At 54.1% G+C, this 19,424-nt stretch overlaps 1 protein-coding gene across 1 annotated transcript in view; it reads left to right on the top strand.

Annotated features, from left to right (window-relative positions):
• The window catches only part of LOC116903860 (SCO-spondin-like), a 53,004-nt gene that overhangs the window by 544 nt on the left and 33,036 nt on the right, over window positions 1-19,424 (top strand). The window contains 43 exon segments of the mRNA XM_032906603.1: window positions 336-418; window positions 595-774; window positions 982-1,226; window positions 1,340-1,439; window positions 2,115-2,273; window positions 2,417-2,496; window positions 2,812-2,964; window positions 3,249-3,420; window positions 3,542-3,782; window positions 4,015-4,159; window positions 5,325-5,412; window positions 5,415-5,441; window positions 6,104-6,279; window positions 6,358-6,585; window positions 6,731-6,896; window positions 7,103-7,340; window positions 8,434-8,480; window positions 8,483-8,622; window positions 8,728-8,822; window positions 9,022-9,278; window positions 9,579-9,713; window positions 10,461-10,657; window positions 10,778-10,905; window positions 10,993-11,102; window positions 11,411-11,560; window positions 11,662-11,755; window positions 11,839-12,008; window positions 12,230-12,463; window positions 12,876-13,097; window positions 13,443-13,679; window positions 14,644-14,735; window positions 14,813-15,044; window positions 15,267-15,419; window positions 15,669-15,809; window positions 15,880-16,062; window positions 16,142-16,292; window positions 16,795-16,948; window positions 17,068-17,122; window positions 17,577-17,681; window positions 17,943-18,137; window positions 18,228-18,355; window positions 18,884-19,034; window positions 19,123-19,276. Coding sequence (XP_032762494.1) covers window positions 336-418; window positions 595-774; window positions 982-1,226; window positions 1,340-1,439; window positions 2,115-2,273; window positions 2,417-2,496; window positions 2,812-2,964; window positions 3,249-3,420; window positions 3,542-3,782; window positions 4,015-4,159; window positions 5,325-5,412; window positions 5,415-5,441; window positions 6,104-6,279; window positions 6,358-6,585; window positions 6,731-6,896; window positions 7,103-7,340; window positions 8,434-8,480; window positions 8,483-8,622; window positions 8,728-8,822; window positions 9,022-9,278; window positions 9,579-9,713; window positions 10,461-10,657; window positions 10,778-10,905; window positions 10,993-11,102; window positions 11,411-11,560; window positions 11,662-11,755; window positions 11,839-12,008; window positions 12,230-12,463; window positions 12,876-13,097; window positions 13,443-13,679; window positions 14,644-14,735; window positions 14,813-15,044; window positions 15,267-15,419; window positions 15,669-15,809; window positions 15,880-16,062; window positions 16,142-16,292; window positions 16,795-16,948; window positions 17,068-17,122; window positions 17,577-17,681; window positions 17,943-18,137; window positions 18,228-18,355; window positions 18,884-19,034; window positions 19,123-19,276 — 6,591 coding nt within the window.

Below are 19,424 nucleotides of genomic sequence, written 5' to 3'. Positions count from 1 at the left end.
GGGAGGAACTAGTGCAGCAGACATTTGGGAAACACGTTTTTGTCTGGATTCAAGGAAGGGTGGAGAGAGATGATGTAGGTGGATGAGAGGGCACCATGGTGGGAACAGTATGGCAGGGGAAGAAAGGTGTGACACTTCTCCCTTCTGCCCCAGGCTACTTCCTATCATCCATTCTTGCTTTGAATTTGAAAGGAAGGCCAAGAGGTGACCCTTACTTGATAAGACCAGAACTAATCCACCAAGTAATAGATCAGACCAAGACCCACCTTGCCTTATGATGGGACTTGGCTAAATATTAACATCTCTCCCTGCTTCTTCCTGTGTGGTGGGTGCAGACCCCCGGAAACCAGGCCTGCTACTTGGAACCGAACAGTGAGGGCTTGTTGTCCAGGATGGGGGGGTACTCACTGTACTGAAGGTAAGTACCCAAGAGGGATGGGTAGGTAGTACCTTTTGGGGTAGTGACTGTGAAAGGGAGCCCATCTGTGATGTAGCAGAAGTGACAGACTGCCTGAGGACACAATAGGTCTGCTTGGCTCTCCAAGCCTTCCAAACAATGACAAGCTGGGTGTGCCCCATTCTTTTCTACCACAGCCCTTGCCGAAGCCAGCCCTAAAGGTCATTGCTTTGTCACATGGCATTGCCAACCTCTAGCAGGTTCAGCTAATTCTTCAGCAGGAAGCCTGGAGGAATGCTGTGCCCAGCCCTGGGGACATAGCTGGTGGAACAGCAGCTCCCAAATGTGTCTCAGCTGTTCTGGTCAGCACCGCCCAGGTGGGTCTGTTGTCTCCAATTCTGGAGACAGGGTTATCTAGATCCCTATCCTCACCCTAAGAGTTCTAGGTCTTTCTACCAGGCCCTGCCTACTCTTACGGTCTCTCTGAGGGACCATGCCCTGCCCTCACACCTCCTGCTGTGCCAGGAACTGTGTTCTCACCTCTGTTCCCACGTTTAGAGGCTCACGCATGATGTCTTGCTCAGGCAATGCTTCCTCTGAAGGCCTCCTGCAGCCTCTGGCAGGGGCTGTAGGCCAGCTCTGGAGCCAGCGCCAGCGTCCCTCTGCCACCTGTGCCACCTGGTCTGGCTTCCACTACCAAACCTTTGATGGACATCACTACCACTTCCTGGGCCAGTGTACCTACTTACTAGCTGGTGCTATGGATTCCACCTGGGCTGTCCACCTCAGGCCTAGTGTCCACTGTCCCCAGCCTAGGCACTGCTGGCTGGTAAGAGAGAGAGGGGAGAGAGAGAGAGAGAGAGAGATATCGATTCCCAGGAAAAGTCTGGACATGGGGGGTGGGGAGGAGAGTTGCACATCTGGTCCACTGCTCTCTCTCAGGTTCAAGTGATAATGGGGCCTGAGGAGGTTTTGATCCAAGATGGAGAGGTCTCTGTGAAGGGCCAGCCAGTGCCTGTTGGGGAGTCTCAGCTGCTCCATGGTGAGGGCCTCTTCACTCCTCTGGGATGGTCTGCCTACTCCTGAGGGCAGGGTGGCAGGCTAGGGCAGAGCTGCTGCACCCCTCTGAGTGCTGTTGGGAAGCCTTTGAAAGTTAGGGGTCAGGAAGACATAAGCCTGGCTTACCCACTCCCTACTGTCTCCAACTTTGACTTGGGCGAGCTATCTACCTGTCATGAGCCTCATGAAAATATCATCGTGGCTCAGACAGGAGGTTGGGGCGAAGTGTGTGTGTCTCTATATGGTATGGGTGGGTGGGTGGAGTGTGTCTGTACTGTGTATGTATTGCCTGTGTAGAATGCTGTGTAGAGTGTGATTGATATCACATTCCATGATGTATCAATGCTGTGACATATGCGATTTATGTTGTGTGTTGTGGTACATGGAATGTATATATAGTCTGTGTGTTATATGTGTATATGTAGTGAGTGGAATATGTATATAATGTATGTGTGGTGTGTATAGAGTGTATGTGTGGTGTGTGTAGGGTGTATGTATGGTATGGATATAGTGTATGTGTGTCATACTTTACTCTCTCAAGAGAGCAGCCACAGCAGGAAAGCCACAGTGCAGAGCTTGGAAACATGTGTGAATTCTTTCCCTGATGATGAGATGGGAGTGTGGCCCTTGAGACTGAATGACCCTATCCTCTTTCCAGGGATGAGCCTGCAGTGGCAGGGAGATTGGCTGGTGCTCTCTGGGGGCCTGGGGGTTGTTGTGAGACTGGACAGGTCCAGTTCAATCATCATCTCCGTGGACCATGAGTTCTGGGGACGGACACAGGGCCTCTGTGGGCTTTATAATGGCAGGCCAGAGGGTATGTGAAGTGTAGCTTGGTGTGTCTGGAGGGAGAGAGGGAGGAAGGGAAGGAGGGAGGGAGGGAAGGAGGGAAGGAGGGAGAGAGGGAGGAAGGGAAGGAGGGAAGAAGGAAAGAGACTCCAGGTCTTCAACTTTCCTCAGATGACTTTGTGGAGCCAGGAGGGGGATTGGCTATGCTGGCTGCTACCTTTGGGAATTCATGGAGGCTCCCTGGTTATGAGGTGAGACTGCCTCCTACTATTTTCCTGGGGTCTTCATAGACACACAGGTTCTAGGTCCCATGGTAGCCTGGCAACTGCTGTGTAATGACAATCCTGGGTCCTCCCCGTTATGGCCCCTGAGCAGCTCTGTATGGGCTGACTGTGGCCCTGGCTCTTCTTTCTCTGAGCTGGGCTCATCACATTGCTACCATCTACAGCCCTGGTCTAGTGGGCACGACAGTTGAGGCTGGAGGCAACTGTGAGGACGATAACCACTTTCCTGTTTTCCTGGCAAATGTCCCTCATCACTGCTTCCTGGTTTGTCTCTGTCCTCAGCCTGGGTGTCTGGATGCAGTGGAGGTAGCCCGGGGCTGTGAGGGCCTCCTAGAAGGTACATTAACTGGCTTGGAAGCTGGCAAGCTTCAAGCTCAAGCCCAGGACTTGTGCCACCAACTGCTGGAGGATCCATTCTGGCAATGTCATGGACAGGTATGGGTGGAATGGAGGTGGTGACCAGCTCTAGAGGGGAGAGGTTTCGTAGAAACTAGTGGATGCTTAGGGGATGCCAGCTGGGTGGTCTGGTCCTGCCACTGGGTGCCATTTCCCTGTCTTTGTTTTTACCTTTGAGAACAAGATGGCTGTGTTCTTGTGACTCTTGGGGACCCTTCTAGCACTTGCCATGTTTGGTTTCAAGCTGAGATGTTAAGGCAGAGGGGACAGGAGATCTTGGTGAGGGAAGGCATTTGCTGACTGAGGATGTCCCTTCCCTACAGGTTCCCCCGGATGAGTACCATGAGACCTGCCTCTTTGCTTACTGTGTTGGAGCCACAGCAGGCAGTGGCCCGGAGGAGCAAGTGGAGGCTGTGTGTGCCACCTTTGCCAACTATGCCCAGGCCTGTGCCAGGCAGCACATCTATGTGCACTGGAGGAAGCCTGGCTTCTGTGGTACACTGGGTCTGCCTATCCCAAACCAGATCCTTGTGGCCTAAGGGCTCCCTGGCTGTCTCCCATAGCCTATTGGATTTGCAAAACCAACCCCTCATGGGCCAATTTTTTGCTCCCACAGAACGTTTGTGCCCAGGGGGGCAGCTCTACTCTGACTGCATCTCATCCTGTCCACCCAGCTGTTCCGCAGTAGCCCAGGGCGAGGAGGGGTCTTGTGGGAAAGAGTGTGTGAGTGGCTGTGAGTGCCCGACCGGCCTCTTCTGGGATGGTGCTCTCTGTGTGCCTGCTGCCCATTGCCCTTGCTACTACCGGCGCCGGCGCTACGCTCCTGGTGACACTGTGAAACAGCAGTGCAACCCTTGGTGGGTCTTTGGGCCAAGCCCTGATACTTTTCTTTGTGCTGTCTCTGAGATCTGCCCCTCCTGATAACCAGCCCATTCTGGGGTCTCCCACCCAGCGACCTGTGACATTTTCTGGAATTGACTGATGACTATCCACTTCTACTGGTGGTGGGCGTGCCAGGGGAGAGAAAGGATCAATGCCCTGGGATGGAGTTGATGCCACAGTGCACTGTCTTACCCTCCATGCCTTTAGTGTGTGCCAGGATGGCCGCTGGCACTGTGCCCAGGCCCCGTGCCCTGCTGAGTGTGCAGTGGGTGGCGACGGGCATTACTGCACCTTTGATGGGCGGAGCTTCTCCTTCAGGGGCAATCCCGGCTGCCAGTATAGCCTGGTGCAGGTGAGCAGACAGCCTATTTCAGGAGTGGGGGTTTTGTTAGAGTGGGGGCCTCACAAGGGAGTCCTGCGGGGAGATGACTGTAAACAAGTAAGTCATTTAAGTAATAGGTGTAACATATAGCTCCTTCCAAGAAGAGCTGAATAGTCATGCTGGCGGGAGAATGGCTGCCAGTACCCAACACACACACACACACACACACACACACACACACACAACACAACACACACACCCACACATGCACACAACACACACACACACACACACACACACACACACACACACACACACACACACACAAACACACACACCCCACCCCCACACCCCCCCCACCAACACCACACACACACACCCACACACACACACACACACACACACACACACACACACACACACACACACACACACACACACACACACACACACACACACAATCCTTTCTAGTCTCTACCTCTCCTAACTGGCCATCCTAGTCTAGAGCCACAGATCTAAACCCATCTTCATAGACCTTTTTACAGATGTAACACACTGGACTTGTCACAGGCAGGAGAAAGAAGGGACCCTCCTCAATAACGCTGAAGCACACATCATTTTTTCCCATCCTTCTGAAGACTGATCTGTGATTTCTCAACTTTAGTGTTGGACCATTGTAGTTTCTTTACTTGTCCTTCCTTTCCTGGGTGACAGTGGGGTGAGGAAATCAGGGGAGAATAGGGTCAACAAGCTGGTGTGGTATGTAGGACAACTGTCTCCCCAGTCACTTGGCCAAAGATACATGAGATATACACACATAGGTGGAGGCTACATGCCAGCACACATGTGGGTGTGAGCACATACACAAAAACACACCACACGCCACATACAGTCACGTGTATGTAAACTCAACAAAAGTGTACACACACATATATATAAGAACACTCATGGAGTGCAAGAGGAGTATGGGCACACACACACACACACACACACACACACACACACCCACACACCCCACACACAAATCTGCTCCCCATATACACTCACGTCCATTCACCTATGGCAGTCCCTGGTGAGGTAAGCACATCTCGCCTCTCAGAATCTGTCTGGCTAGCACATGTGTAGGGTAGAAGCTGAAGTTACCTGAGCGTCTCCATGGATCCTTCACACACCCCTACCATCCTGTCTACACCAGGACTCTGTGAAAGGCCAGCTGCTGGTTGTGTTGGAACATGGGGCCTGTGAGACTGGGAGCTGCCTCCATGCCCTCTCTGCCTTCCTGGGGAAACCCACATTCAGCTCAGATACTCAGGTAGCTTCCGCTCTTGTCTGGTGTGGGACCTTTATTCTCTGGAGAGTAGACAACCCTGCAGTCTACTTCTTTGGGGTACCAACTGGGCCTCTTGTCCATTGTCCTTGCTCTGCACACTCAGGCCTACCCAGTGCCTGCCCTCCACACCCCTCTTTGGATTCCAACAACTGTCCCTTCTAGATTCCCGCACCTGAACTTACTACCCAGATGGCCTCATGCTCCCATCCCAGAGGGAGACACACTATCCTAAGGATATTTTCTAAGACATCTTCTGCTGGTCTTCAAAGATAAATAATAGTCACACAATTATAAGAGTTGGAAAGGCCTTGGGCATGAGCAGAAGGCTAACCCTTCTGAAGGCTAACCACTCTCAGCAACTATCTCTCCAACTCTGCCAGGCCCAGGCCTGCTGCTGTCTCTCTTTAACCAACTCCTCACACATATTATCCACACAAGCAAAGGGATATAAAAAAATGCATGATGATACGATTCTTGAGCTATGGAAGGGTGGTCTCTGGTAGGACAGGTGCCCTCCAGGGATCACACTAGTTGCTCCCTCATCCCACACTGACACACATCCCCCCCCCCATTTTCTGCCAAGTCCTTCTTGCAGCCCCTTCCTTCCACAGACTTCCTATTACATGGTCAGGCTTCTCTTCCAGGAGCTGTGCTGGTAGACGGACAAGAGGTAGACTTGCCCTGGATTGGTGCTGAGGGCTTCAATGTTTCCCATGCCTCTTCAACATTCTTGCTATTGCGCTGGCCTGGGGCCTGGGTTCTCTGGGGAGTGGCTGACCCTGCAGTGTACATCACCTTGGACCCCCGTCATGCCTACCAGGTATGCTAAGAGGCCAGTGAGTGTCTGGGCTAGGCTCGGTAAGATTGTATTTCACTTTTGTGTGTCTTCATGGCTCAGGTGCAGGGTCTGTGTGGCACTTTTACCTGGAAGCAACAGGATGACTTTCTGACACCGGCCGGAGACATAGAGACTAGTGTCACTGCCTTTGCTAGCAAGTTCCAAGTGTCAGGTGATGGGAGGTGCCCCTTGGTGGACAACACCCCACTGTCCTCCTGCAGTACTTACTCTCAGCGCCTCGCTTTCGCAGAGGCAGCCTGCGCTGCCCTGCATGGCCACGCCTTTCAGGTACTAAGGTGTCTTTCTCTTCTGCCTATAAGATCAAGTTTCCAAAATGCACGAAAGAGTTCAAGGGCACAGGGAGGCAGCCGTGGGATCCCAAGGGAATGAGATCCATGAAGAGAGAACTGTTCCCTTTTCTTTTTGTCCCAAGGAGTGTCATGGGCTAGTAGAAAGGGAACCATTTCGATTGCGATGCTTGGAGGCCGTGTGTAGCTGTGCCCCTGGCAGGGACTGCCTGTGCTCTGTGCTCTCTGCCTATGCACGCCACTGTGCCCAGGAGGGTGTCCTGCTGCAATGGAGGAATGAAACCCTGTGCTGTGAGTTTCTCCACACTGTCAACCCTCACCTAGGCCCCTCACCTCTCCCTTCCCAGTGACCCACGACCATCATTACAGGAGCTGGAGGGGACAGGAACTCTTTCCTTACCAGACCCTTGCTAGACTCTTTCTCCTGTAGAGGTACAGGGACTTGAGGTTCAGACAAGATGGCTGGGCTTCTGATTTGCACATATTCCTGTGTCCAGCTGTCCCATGTCCTGGTGGCCAGGTGTACCAGGAATGTGCCCCAGCATGTGGTCACCATTGTGGGGAGCTGGAAGATTGTAAAGAGCTTGGCAGCTGTGTGGCTGGTTGTAATTGTCCCCCGGGACTACTGTGGGACCTTGAGGGACAGTGTGTGCCTCCCAGCATGTGCCCCTGTCAACTTGGAGGTCATCGTTACGCTTTTAACACCACCACTACTCTGAAAGACTGCAGCCACTGGTAGGACCTGCCACCCTTGGGCAAAGAGTAGGGGCACGGCGGGAGGCGGGGGGAGACAAAGACACAAGACACAGAGACAGAGAGACAGAGAGACAGAGAGAATGAGAATGAATGGCTGCTGCATGGTCACAGTGGTTGCCAGGGATGGCAGGATGCTGATACTGTCTCCCTGCTACAGCACTCAGCTTCAGGAAGCTCTTTCATGCCCACTACATATTGTGTTGGTTTTATGCCCTAACTATAGCCTAATAAAGTGTGGGAGGTGAAAAACCATTCCTACTTTTGGTAGATGAGGAAAGAGAGGCTCAGCTGGGCAGACCATTTGTTACTGAGAAGACAAGATGAGGTCTGTACCTCGGGAGGCAGGGGCAGGCTCTAGGGCACTTCAGTGGGTCCCCTCTCCTGCTTTGGAGACGTGGTAAGTGTACTAGTCACTTTTCTTGTTTCTGTAATCAAATCCCTGATAAGAAGCAGCTCCAGAGAGGAAGTGATTATTTTAGCTCATTGCGCAAGGCAATATATCCCATCGGGGTGGGGAGGTCATGGTGGCAGGAGGTAGCTGGTCATACCACATCCTTAGGAAGCAGGGAGGGATGAGTGCTGGGATTCGGCTCACTTTCCTTTCATCCCAGGACCTCAGCCAGTGGAATGGTGCTGCCCACATCAGGGTGGATCTTCCCACCCTAACTAACCCAATTTAGAAAATCCTTCATGAACAGGCCCAGAGATTAGTCTCCTAGGTGACTCTAGATCCCATCCAGTTGACATTCAAGATTAGTCATCAGTTAAGGGGATCCGCTCCACTGTAGAGTTCCAAGAGTAGCCTCATTGGAGCCAGACAGAAGAAGGACTGTGGATCCCAGGCATGTGGGCTTCCCGAACAGCTTGCCCTCCTACACTGGGGGCTGGGAAGTTGGAAGTAGAGCTGTTTGGGTCTCTAGCATTGGGGCTGGGTTCCTACTAGGCCTTAGTGGTGTGGATGTCTGCAGGAGTCCTCAGTATCTTGGTTCCCGAGATTCACTGTGGCAGACTAGGGGATAGGTTAGCCAGATGAACCCACGCTGGGCCTGGCCTGTTCATCTCCCCTCTACAGCATCTGCCAAGAGAGGGGCCTCTGGAACTGCACAGCCCACCACTGCCCCGGCAGTGGGCACTCTGTCCCCAGGAGCTCATCTACGCCCCTGGTGCCTGCCTTCTCACCTGTGACAGCCTCAGTGCCAACCATTCCTGTCTGGCTGGAAGTAGTGATGGCTGTGTCTGTCCCCCTGGCACTGTATTGCTGGTGAGGGTGGAAAGGAGACCCATGGAGAAACAAAGTGCCTCTCCCTACACAAGGATCCCGCTCTGCTCCCTAGATATCCAAAACAGCTTTTTACCCTTCACGCAGGACAAGCACTGTGTGTCTCCTGATCTCTGTCCCTGTCGTCACAATGGGCAATGGTACCCGCCCAATGCCACCATCCAGGAAGACTGCAACATTTGGTATGCTCAGTCCCCGTCACCTGTTACCGTATGTGACCCCTGACTCCCAGGCATCGTGACTCTTTTCACAAAGAGGGTGAAAATGGTAGAAGGGGCAGCATATCCAGAGTGGCCTGGACCCTGGGAACCCTCCAGAATCCTTCACACGCAGGCAGGGCATCCCTATTGTTGATGGCTCTGTCCTGTGTTTTGCCCACAGTGTGTGTCAGAACCAGCGCTGGCACTGCACAGGTCAGCGGTGCAGTGGATGGTGCCAGGCATCTGGTGCCCCCCACTATGTGACATTCGATGGGCTGGTCTTTACCTTTCCCGGGGCCTGCGAGTACCTGCTGGTGAGAGAGGCTGGTGGCCGCTTCAGTGTCTCCATCCAGAACTTGCCTTGTGGGGCCAGTGGCCTCACGTGTACCAAGGCATTGGCCGTGCGTCTGGACAGCACTGTTGTGCACATGCTTAGAGGTGGCTGGGACCTATCAGTAATGGCTGGATACTGCGGGGGGGGGGGGCAAAGCAATGTAGCATAACAGCTCCTCAGCATGGCCAGGGCCCAGGTTCCCTCCCAGCTCCTTTCTGGGTTTGGTTGTCCTGTGGTGGGGTTGGTTGGAGCCAGAACTCTGGAAAGCTGTGAAATCAAGGCCCAGAGAAGACTAAAGACCCACCCAAGGTCACCTAGGAGATTAAGCAACAGAAAGTTTGGAAGAGTGGTGGGGGGATCTCTCGGGGGCCAGGCTAAGTTTAACACCTTCCCTTCTTCTTCAGGCCAGGCAGTAACAGTGAACGGCGTGAGCATAAAGCTCCCCAAAGTCTATACAGGCCCCGGCCTGAGCCTGCACCATGCTGGCCTCTTCCTGCTGTTGACCACACGCCTGGGTCTCACTCTGCTCTGGGATGGAGGTCAGGCTCTGTCCTTATGCCCTTAGCCCACACCAGGCCTTCACGCTGACAGCTGCATCCCCCCACCCCTAAAACTTCTTCCTAGTGCCTGCCAAGCTCTGAGATAGAGGCAGACCCCTGACAGCCCACTCAGGACCGATTTCCAGCATGACAGCCAGGGCTAGATATCTGCTGTTTTCCACCTTCCCACCCTCTGCCCAGTGCCCCTCGGCCAGTGGCTACTCATGTCTTACAGCCCTTGAAAGTGGTTGGAGCTTCCATATTGTATTCTCCTAACCACGTTTTTCTTCATTTTACAACCATGACCGCCCCCACTAAGAAACATTTAGAACATACCAAGTTTTAGGAAGAAACGAAAGTAGACCAGATGATCTCTCACTACCCAAACATAAGCAGTTGGTGTTTTAGAAATACAACTGTTAGTGAGCAATTGGGAGGAACCAAAATAACCCTGTGTGAATTTGGTCCTCTCAGCTGGGCTAGCCTAGAGTTTCTTGTCACAGAAGAGTCTCTCAGTCCATCCTGAAGCCTGCTCCCACCTGAATCTGGCCTGGTGGGGAGATTTTGCTGTCTTTCAACCTAAAATTAGTTAGGAAACTAGCTTCTCAGTTGGCTTCTAGATGTTGCTCTTCAGTTACCTCCTGTTGAGTGGGGTCACCTGTGCAGGAGGCTGCTGTATCCATGTGTCTTTCTGCCCCAACCTGCTGAGCGCCTTGAAATTCACTTTTATTATTTTAATGCCACCAGGCACTCGGGTCCTGGTACAACTGTCCCCTCACTTCCATGGTCGTGTGACTGGGCTGTGTGGAAACTTCGATGATGATGTCAGTAATGACCTGCGGAGCCGGCAAGGAGTCCTGGAGCCCACGGCAGAGCTGACTGCCCACTCCTGGCGTCTCAATCCCCTGTGCCCTGAGCCAGGGGACCTGCCACATCCCTGTACAGTGAGCAGAGCAGGGTAGCCAGAAGGGAGGATGGGTGTACTAGTTCTGTGGGGCGGGGGAGGGAGAGATAGATAGATTGAGGGGAGGTGGGAGGGTCCACAAAAGTACCCTGTGTTGCAGGTGAATGCCCATCGGGTGAACTGGGCCCGGGCACGCTGTGAGGTGATATTGCAGCCAATCTTTGCTCCATGCCACACAGAGGTGCCCCCGCAGCAGTACTATGAGTGGTGTGTGTATGATGCTTGTGGGTAAGAAGGCTGTGTGGTAGATGCAGTGGGCATGCTGAGGTGGGGGTGGGGTGGGGTATATGACAGGCTAATGGCTCTACCTCACAGCTGTGACACAGGGGGTGACTGTGAGTGCCTCTGCTCAGCCATTGCCACATATGCTGATGAGTGTGCCCGGCACAGACACCACGTGCGTTGGCGCAGCCAGGAACTCTGCCGTGAGTGTGTCCTACTCAATCCTGCCTACGTTCAGCCCCTTGAAAAGTGCTTCTCCTATCCCATCAGCTGGCTATTTAGTCACTCAAGTTCAAATGTGACCTGGGTGCTCACTCTGTTCTGGACACTTTTCTTAATGGGCCAAACATGAGAATGGCATCTTGATAGATGTCTCTAGCATGCATCTTGTGTGTCCCTTGGGTGTCAACTGAAGCTGTGATTCAGTTTACCTGTGTCACAGTATTACCTGTGACATTGCTTCCTCGTGCTCTTGGGCCTCGTGAGCAGAGCCTGTCCTCTCCCCATTCAGCCCTCCAGTGTGAAGGAGGTCAGGTGTATGAACCCTGTGGCTCTACATGTCCACCCACCTGCCATGACCATCACCCTGAGCTCAGATGGCACTGCCAGGCCATCACTTGTGTGGAGGGCTGCTTCTGCCCTGAGGGAACACTACTGCATGGTATGTCGTTGGGGAGAAGACACTAAGACTGGGTAAAGGCCGCAAGTGTTAGCCGGGTCTCCTTTGTTCTGAATCCTGTGCTCTGTGTTCTGCGCTCTCAGGAGGAACCTGTGTGGAACTGACTGACTGTCCTTGTGAGTGGCAGGGCAGTTTCTTCCCACCAGGGGCTGTGCTGCAAAAGGACTGTGGAAACTGGTGAGTGGGAGAGCCAGGAAAAGCCTGTGCTCCTGGGCTGAACAGGCTGATCTGTGTCTAATGCCAGACCTCCATGTGCTCAGCACGTGTCAGGAGAGCCAGTGGCATTGTGACCCCAGTGGTGCCCCATGTGAGGAGATGGAGCCTGGCTGTGCAGAAGGAGAGGCTCTGTGCAGAGAGAGTGGGCACTGCGTGCCACTTGAATGGCTTTGTGACAACCAGGATGACTGTGGTGATGGCTCAGATGAGGAGGGTGAGTGTAACCCGTGTGGTGGTTACGGGGACAGATGACTGAGTTTACTGAAGCTTCAGCATCTGGCCCCAGGGTGGCATCCTAAACCATTGCTTCCCCTGCCAGGAGCTGTGACTTGAGTGATGGGCAGGAACTGAGGGACAGGAGGCTATTCTGGTCCTTTTTGGGCCAGGATCTTCAGCAGCACAACATCCTGAACCTGTTTGCTTGTCTCATGCCAGGCTGTGACACCTCAGTCTGTGGGGAGGGACAGATGTCTTGCCAGTCTGGCCGCTGCCTGCCCCTGTCCCTGATCTGTGATGGGCAGGATGACTGTGGAGATGGCACGGATGAGCAAGGGTGCCTGTGTCCCCAAGGCTTTTTGGCCTGTGCTGATGGTCGCTGCCTGCCACCCGCCCTGCTGTGTGATGGCCATCCTGACTGTCTGGACGCTGCGGATGAAGAGTCCTGCCTGGGTGAGGAGCCTCTGCCCTGCCTCCAGCCTCCTAGGAAGTTCCTCTCAAGATCCAGCTCCTGAAGTCCCCTGAGATCCACCCTGTTCTATGTCAGGCCTCCACTCGTGAAGGTGGTACCTGTGAATGGTTAAGTGGAGTTACCCCAAAAGAGATAGAATAGGGGACAATCCTAGGGGCTGGATTGCTCAATGGTTAAGAATACATGTTGCTCTTCAAGAAAACCTGAAATTAGCTCCCAGCACCCACACTGAACCTCACAACAACCTCTAACTCCAGGTCTAGGGGTTCTGACATATCCTTCTGGCCTCCGCAGGCCCCTGCACACATGTGGCAATACATTCACAGACACATACATCTTTTAAGTCTTAAAAGGGGGTAAATCTCAGGATCACCTCCTCCCCTCTGACTGCAGGGCAGGTGAGCTGCACCTCTGGAGAGGTATCTTGTGTTGATGGCCCTTGCATTAGGACCATCCAGCTGTGCGATGGAGTTTGGGACTGCCCAGATGGAGCCGATGAGGGGCCTAGCCACTGTTCCTCGCCTTCTCTGCCTACACCCGCTGCGGGCATTGGGCAGAACCCTTCTACCAGCTCCCCTGATACATCACCGAGTCCTGTGGGTAGTGCCAGCCCTGGTGAGTCTTTGGGAATAAATAGGGTGAGAAAGTTAGAAGCCAGATGAGCTGCCCAGGAAGGGGATGGGTGAGTACCTTAGAAGGACTGGGAGCTCTGGCATGAAGTGGCTAGTGTTTGAAAAAGATGGGACATCCGGGCCTCCTCTGAACAAGTGAAGGAGAAGCTAATGGATGCGAGGGACCAGGGAAAAGCTTGTGGAAAGCGAAACAGCAGCTGAATGCAAGAGAAGGTGGGACTAGGTTAGGACCGGGCACATTCAGGGAAGAGTCAGGGAGATGTGAGGTGAGCTGGGCCTGCAGAGTCATGAGTCCATTCTTGCTGTCTAAGCAACACATCCTCTGCAGCGTCCCCCTGCAGCCTCTCTGAGTTCCAGTGCAACAGTGGAGAATGCACCCCTCGGGGCTGGCGCTGTGACGGGGAGGAAGACTGCACAGACGGCAGTGACGAGCTTGATTGTGGTGGGCCCTGCAAGCTGTACCAGATGCCCTGTGCCCACGGCCCACACTGCCTGTCCCCAGGACAGCTATGTGATGGAGTGGCACAGTGCCCAGACGGTTCAGATGAGGACCCCGATGTTTGCGGTAAGAGTCACATCCCTGACTCTGGACAGGCCCCTTCTGCTGGTGGCCTAGCAGGCTGGGGCCTGGCTCTTCCCAAGTGCATGCCACCATTGGCCCATGCTGTAGCACATTGGCGACAACTGGGAAATATCAGAGGCTGGGTGATTGGGTGATTGCTTTTGTTTTGTTTCTTTGATTTTTTTTTTTAAATTTTTTCTGTAGACTCATGGAAGAGTAGAAAGGTACCTCTTATATGCTCACATTGGGGCAAGAAGAAACGAGAGAGTGGGTGGTGGCAAAGGCCATGGGGGAGGGTCTGTTGGGAGACTCCCCCATCTACAGCTTTTCCCCACCTCACCTGAGTGGAATTCTTTGTGCCTGTACAAATCAACACTTCATGCCCTGGGTACCTCACCAGAGAGACTGTTAAGCTGTCCACAGCCCCTTTCTTTTCTCCAGGACCACTCTTCAACCCCTTATTCTAAAGGTCCCTTTGATCCAGGACAGGACAATGCTTCCCACCCATGTCCTCCTCTAATAGCCTGGCTTTCTCTGTTCGTACTGCTGTGAGGATAGGGGTGGAGCATGTAGGATACTTCTTTTTGTTTGTTTGTTTGTTTGTTTGTTTTTTGAGGCAGGCTTTCTCTGTGTAGCCTTGGCTATCCTGGGACTCACTCTGCAGACCAGGCTGGCCTCAAACTTAGAGATCTGCTTGGCTCTTCCTTCCAAGTGCTGGGATTAGAGGTTCCAGCCACCACTGTTCCTCTCATAGGACACTTCTCATCCATAGGTTCCACCCAGTTGCCCTCATGCCAAGGCCTCTTCTCCTGTGGTTTGGCTCCCTGGCTGTGCCTGAGTAACAAGCTGCTCTGTGATGGGATCCTTGACTGTCCCCAGGGCGAGGATGAGCTGGGCTGTGGTATGGATACTGTTTTCTTGTTTTCTAGAAAATGGCTTTCATTCCTAACTGTTCTTTCTTCCCCAGAGGAGCGATCAGCCTCAGGAGGCCCCAATGGGACAGCAGTTCCCTGTCCAGAGTTCTCCTGCCCAAATGGAACTTGCATCGATTTCTTGCTGGTAAGAGTCTCAAGCAGGGATGGGTAGGCTCGGATTTTATACACTTAACTAGAAGCCTGAGCTTGTTGCTTTTCCAGGTTTGTGACGGGAGCCCAGACTGTGAATTGGCAGATGAAACAGAGCCCTCCTTGGATGAGCAGGGTTGTGGGGCCTGGGGCTCCTGGGGTCCATGGGAGCCATGCAGTCAGACCTGTGGGCCTGGCATACAGAGTCGGAACCGAAACTGCTCCATATCCAGTCTCCATGTGCTACAGAACTGCCCAGGCCTGCAGCACCAGTCACAGGCCTGCTTCACAGAAGCCTGCCCAGGTGAGGGAAGGGACATCTGACAGAGGGAGTGGGGCAGTAGGCACTAGAGACAGAGGTGACAGTAGAGGCTCTTAAGCCCTAAGCCTGCCTCAAAGCCTGCACCCCAACACACACACATGCTCGCGCGCGCGCACGCACGCACGCACGCACACACTCACACACACACACACACACACACACACACACACACACACACACACGTGCCCTGGCTCTCCCTTGCAGTGGATGGTGAATGGAGCTCCTGGTCTCTGTGGTCTCCATGTTCTGAACCCTGTGGGGGCACCATGACACGGCATCGGCAATGCCGGCCACCCCAGAATGGGGGCCAGGACTGTGCCCTGTTGCCTGGAAGCACTCATAGCACCCACCAGACCAGTGAGTAAAGGGGGAGAGGGCACACACATTAGGGCATTGGATGCTGATGATTGGATGTTGAGTGAGCAGGTGGACACTGGGGGAGGGCACCTCTGGGTAGATACTAGGGGAGGGAGAAGGTGGCAGGGGCAGAGGGTTGCTGGACGGTTGCATGAGGGGACTTGTGGTGGATGCAGAATATAATGGACACTGGGACTTTGCTGCAGATGCCTCTCTCTAAGCTCTGACTTTGTCCTTGTCCTCTTTCAGGTCCCTGCCCTCAGGAGGGCTGCCTCAATGTCACTTGCTTTGGGGAGTTGGTATTCCGGCCTTGTGCCCCCTGCCCTCTGACTTGTGATGACATTTCTGGTGAGGCCGTATGCTCTCCTGACAGGCCCTGCATCAGCCCAGGTGAGGAGGTACTGGACTGGGTCTATTGAAGCCTTGCTTTGTACGATGCCTAACGCTGGGCTTTACCTAGGTTGCTGGTGCCCAGAAGGGAAGGTGCTGGGCACTGAGGGGCGGTGCGTGAGGCCCAGGCAGTGTCCCTGCTTAGTGGATGGTATCCGTTACTGGCCTGGACAACGCATCAAAATGGACTGCCAGCTTTGCTTCTGCCAGAATGGGCAGCCACATCGCTGTCGGCCCAATCCAGAATGTGCTGGTAAGCCTCTTCAGGCCCATCCCTGGGGGGTCCTCCTTCCACTCTGGACCACCAAGCCTTGACTTATGTCATCTCTCAGTGGATTGTGGCTGGTCTTCCTGGTCCCCTTGGGCAGAGTGCCTGGGCCCCTGCAGCAGCCAGAGCCTCCAGTGGTCTTTCCGGAGCCCTAATAACCCACGCCTCTCTGGCCGCGGTCGCCAATGCCGTGGCATCCACCGCAAAGCCCGCAGGTACAGGGGCCTCTGCTTAAGCAGTAGACTCCAACTCCCTCTTTGAAATAAGTATTTCACATCTGCCAGAGACCCCAGACCAGCAACCCGTTCTCTGACCCCCAGTTGACCTCTCAGCTGTCTTTTCCTACTTCAGTTTTGTACCTGCTCCATCCAGGAGCCAGTAGACAGAACCTACAAACAGGGCTTGAGCAACTTAATGGCAAGCATGGGTCTGTGTCTCAGTGGGTGGGGAGTGCAGCTGGTAGGCTTGTAGGGGCATAGTTATTTCAGCTCTTCTGGGACAGACTGTGTTTACCGACAGCGTTGGCTCAAAGTGCTTCCCTCCCCTATGGAACGGGGTAGAGTGGGATTATAGCACGATCAAACATTTACCCAGGACTTTCTTGGCTTTATTACTGACAGTCCCAAGCCTAGGAATGCCCTTTGTCCAGCAAGTAGGGTGGGGGTAGCTTTGAATGAGGTCCCTCCTCCAGGAGCCGTCACCATGTCTCCATCCCAGGTGTCAGACAGAGCCTTGTGAGGGCTGTGAACAGTGGGGCCTCACGTACCATGTCGGGGAACGCTGGCGTGGGGGCCCCTGCACGGTGTGTGAGTGTCTGCACAGGAGTATCACACGCTGTTCTCCTTATTGCCCGATAGGCAGCTGTCCCCAGGTGAGGACCCTGGGAGTGTGCAGAGGGCGGAGCCTGGAGAGGTGAAATGGACTGGCCAGGCTTGGGGAAACTGTGTGGGTCTGTGATAGACAAGTGACTTGACTTCTGTGTTCCCACAGGGCTGGGTCCTGGTGGAAGGAATGGGAGAATTGTGTTGCCACTGTGCGTTGCCTGGTGAGTGGGACTCGAGGGCGGCAGAAAAGCCTCAGGAAGAGCCAAATCCACTGAAGGCTGTGGCAGGGAGCTGTGTGGGTTTCCATACCCTAAAGGTGTATTTACAAAGTGTTGACACTAGCGCTCACCTAGGGTGTACAGTTACGTAGCTTGTTCCCTGCGCGATGAGTCTCTGCCCAACGCCTACATAGGTTAGAAACTGTACCTGTTCTGCACTCCTCATCCAGAAGATGTTTTAGCCTGGGGGTTTTATTCTTTCCTCTAAATAGTGAGTGGAGGCCAAAAGCCCCCATTCACACACAGAGAAGGAGGGGCCCTTCCTAGCTGGAGTTTGTCCCTGAGAAGCCACGAGAGGGAACGTGGTTCCAGGAAGCGTGAGGGGGCCTGAGCTCTGGGTTGGTGGCTGTTGGCAGCCTCTCCTACTTTTTCTCCTGATCCCTGGGTCTCTGCACAGGAAAGAACCAGACAATGATCCCAGTGACCACTCCTGCCCCTGCCCCCACCCCCAGCCCTCAGATTGGAGCCTCTCTGGTCACCTACGTTCTGCCTCCCCTGTCGGGTAAGTCATGGGCTATTTTGGATGCTGAGAGGGAGTGCCCTAGTGATTGCCAGACCTTTAGAGAAACAGGATCTCTGGCACAGTCCCCTGCCTTGCACACATTGCAGGTGGTGAAGTCACCCATCCCAAGTTGCATACCCTAGCTCCTTGTTCCATTTTTCTGTCCTTTGTTCCCCAGGTCTCCTTGTGGCTCCCTGATTGTCCCTGCCACTCTCTTTTTTGCCTTACTAGAGCCTACCTCTCTTTCTCTCCTGTATCCAGATGCCTGCTATTCTCCCCTTGGCCTGGCTGGACTGCCCACGTGGGCACCATCCCAGCCTCTGGAGCATAGCACCAGGGCTGCCCCAATGGAAGCTCCCACGGCAGGGCCTGGCCCCAGAGAGGATGCTTATGCTGAGTGGCACACCCAGCCACTCTATCTGCAGCTGGACCTGCTTTGGCCTCGGAACCTAACTGGTCAGTGAGGAGAAGGGGACAGGATAGGGGATGGAGAGAGGTGGCTGTCTCATTGCTGACCTTTGCCCTGCTCCCCCCAACCCCCACCAGGCATCATGGTGCAGAGGGCTGGCCCCTCTGCTGCGTATATCTCCAACTTGTCGCTCCAGTTCAGCAGTGACGGTCTACAGTGGCACAGTGTTCTCAACTCTCTGTCTAGTACCCTGCCTCCACCCAAGGTACTGAGCCCTCCGCTGCCCTGGGGCAGGTGGCCAAACGAACTCCTTTGTGGATACCACAGCCTTTGTCCCCAAGGCACTTCCATTCCCCTGGCGGGCAGTCCTTGCTTTAGACATCTGTGGGACACCTCCTAACTAGCAGAGACTATGCTCTGTAGAGTTGAGAGTCCAGGGACATCTGAAAACCCCAGAGTGGCTTACAGTCTGCATACATGCCCCTCTATACCAGCCTGTGAAGGAGCAGGGTGGGAACACAGCCAGTCACAGAGGCCCTTGAAGCACAGGCCTCTGCAGCAGCCTTGGCGTGCACTATTTCTTTAGGAGTGGGCACTCTCCCCAGGACGACAGGCCCCTGCAGCCATAGGAATCAGCTCACTCATGTCTGCTCTCCTTAAAGAGCATCTGCTCTATGTGGGAGTGACATCCATGTCATGAGGGTTGGGGGACTCAGAAGGGACATCAGGGCAGAGTTACAATGGCAGCTTGAGCAAGAGGTAGGACTTGGGCAGTGAGTAATATCTTCCACAGCCTTCTCCGGAGAGCTCGAACCACATGGTCCCTGAGGTATGGACATTCGACCAGATGGTACAAGCAAGGTACATCAGGGTGTGGCCACATGGCAGCCACCTCGGAGACAACAACCACCAGGATATCTTCCTGTGGGTGGAGCTACTGGGCTGTAAGCCAGGTACAGGTCAGCTTGGGAGCTGGAGGGGCAAGGGTGGGCTGTGTGATGTCAGCAGTCCTTAGTAGTGTATTTTCCACAGTGCCCCCATTGGCACCCCTATGTCCAGGGACCAGGCACCGCTGTGCCAGTGGTGATTGTGCCCTAAAGGGTGGGCCATGTGATGGTGCTGTGGACTGTGAGGATGGCTCAGATGAGGAGGGCTGTGGGCCCCTTCGTGCAAGCACTGCTAGCAGGTAGGGCCTGGCTGTGGGCTGAACGAAATGGGAAGGTGGATGGGAGGAGCCCTGTCTTGCCTTCACAAACCGTGAGTGCTGAGGAGCCATTGCTGGGTGCCCTGAGCCCTTTGGGCCGTAAGAGTCTCTTACTCTGATATCTGGAGTC

Source organism: Rattus rattus, chromosome 6, assembly GCF_011064425.1.
Source record: "Rattus rattus isolate New Zealand chromosome 6, Rrattus_CSIRO_v1, whole genome shotgun sequence".
NCBI lineage: Eukaryota > Metazoa > Chordata > Mammalia > Rodentia > Muridae > Rattus > Rattus rattus.
Note: the sequence above shows the minus strand (reverse complement) of the source record. Positions and strands in the feature narration are given on the sequence as shown.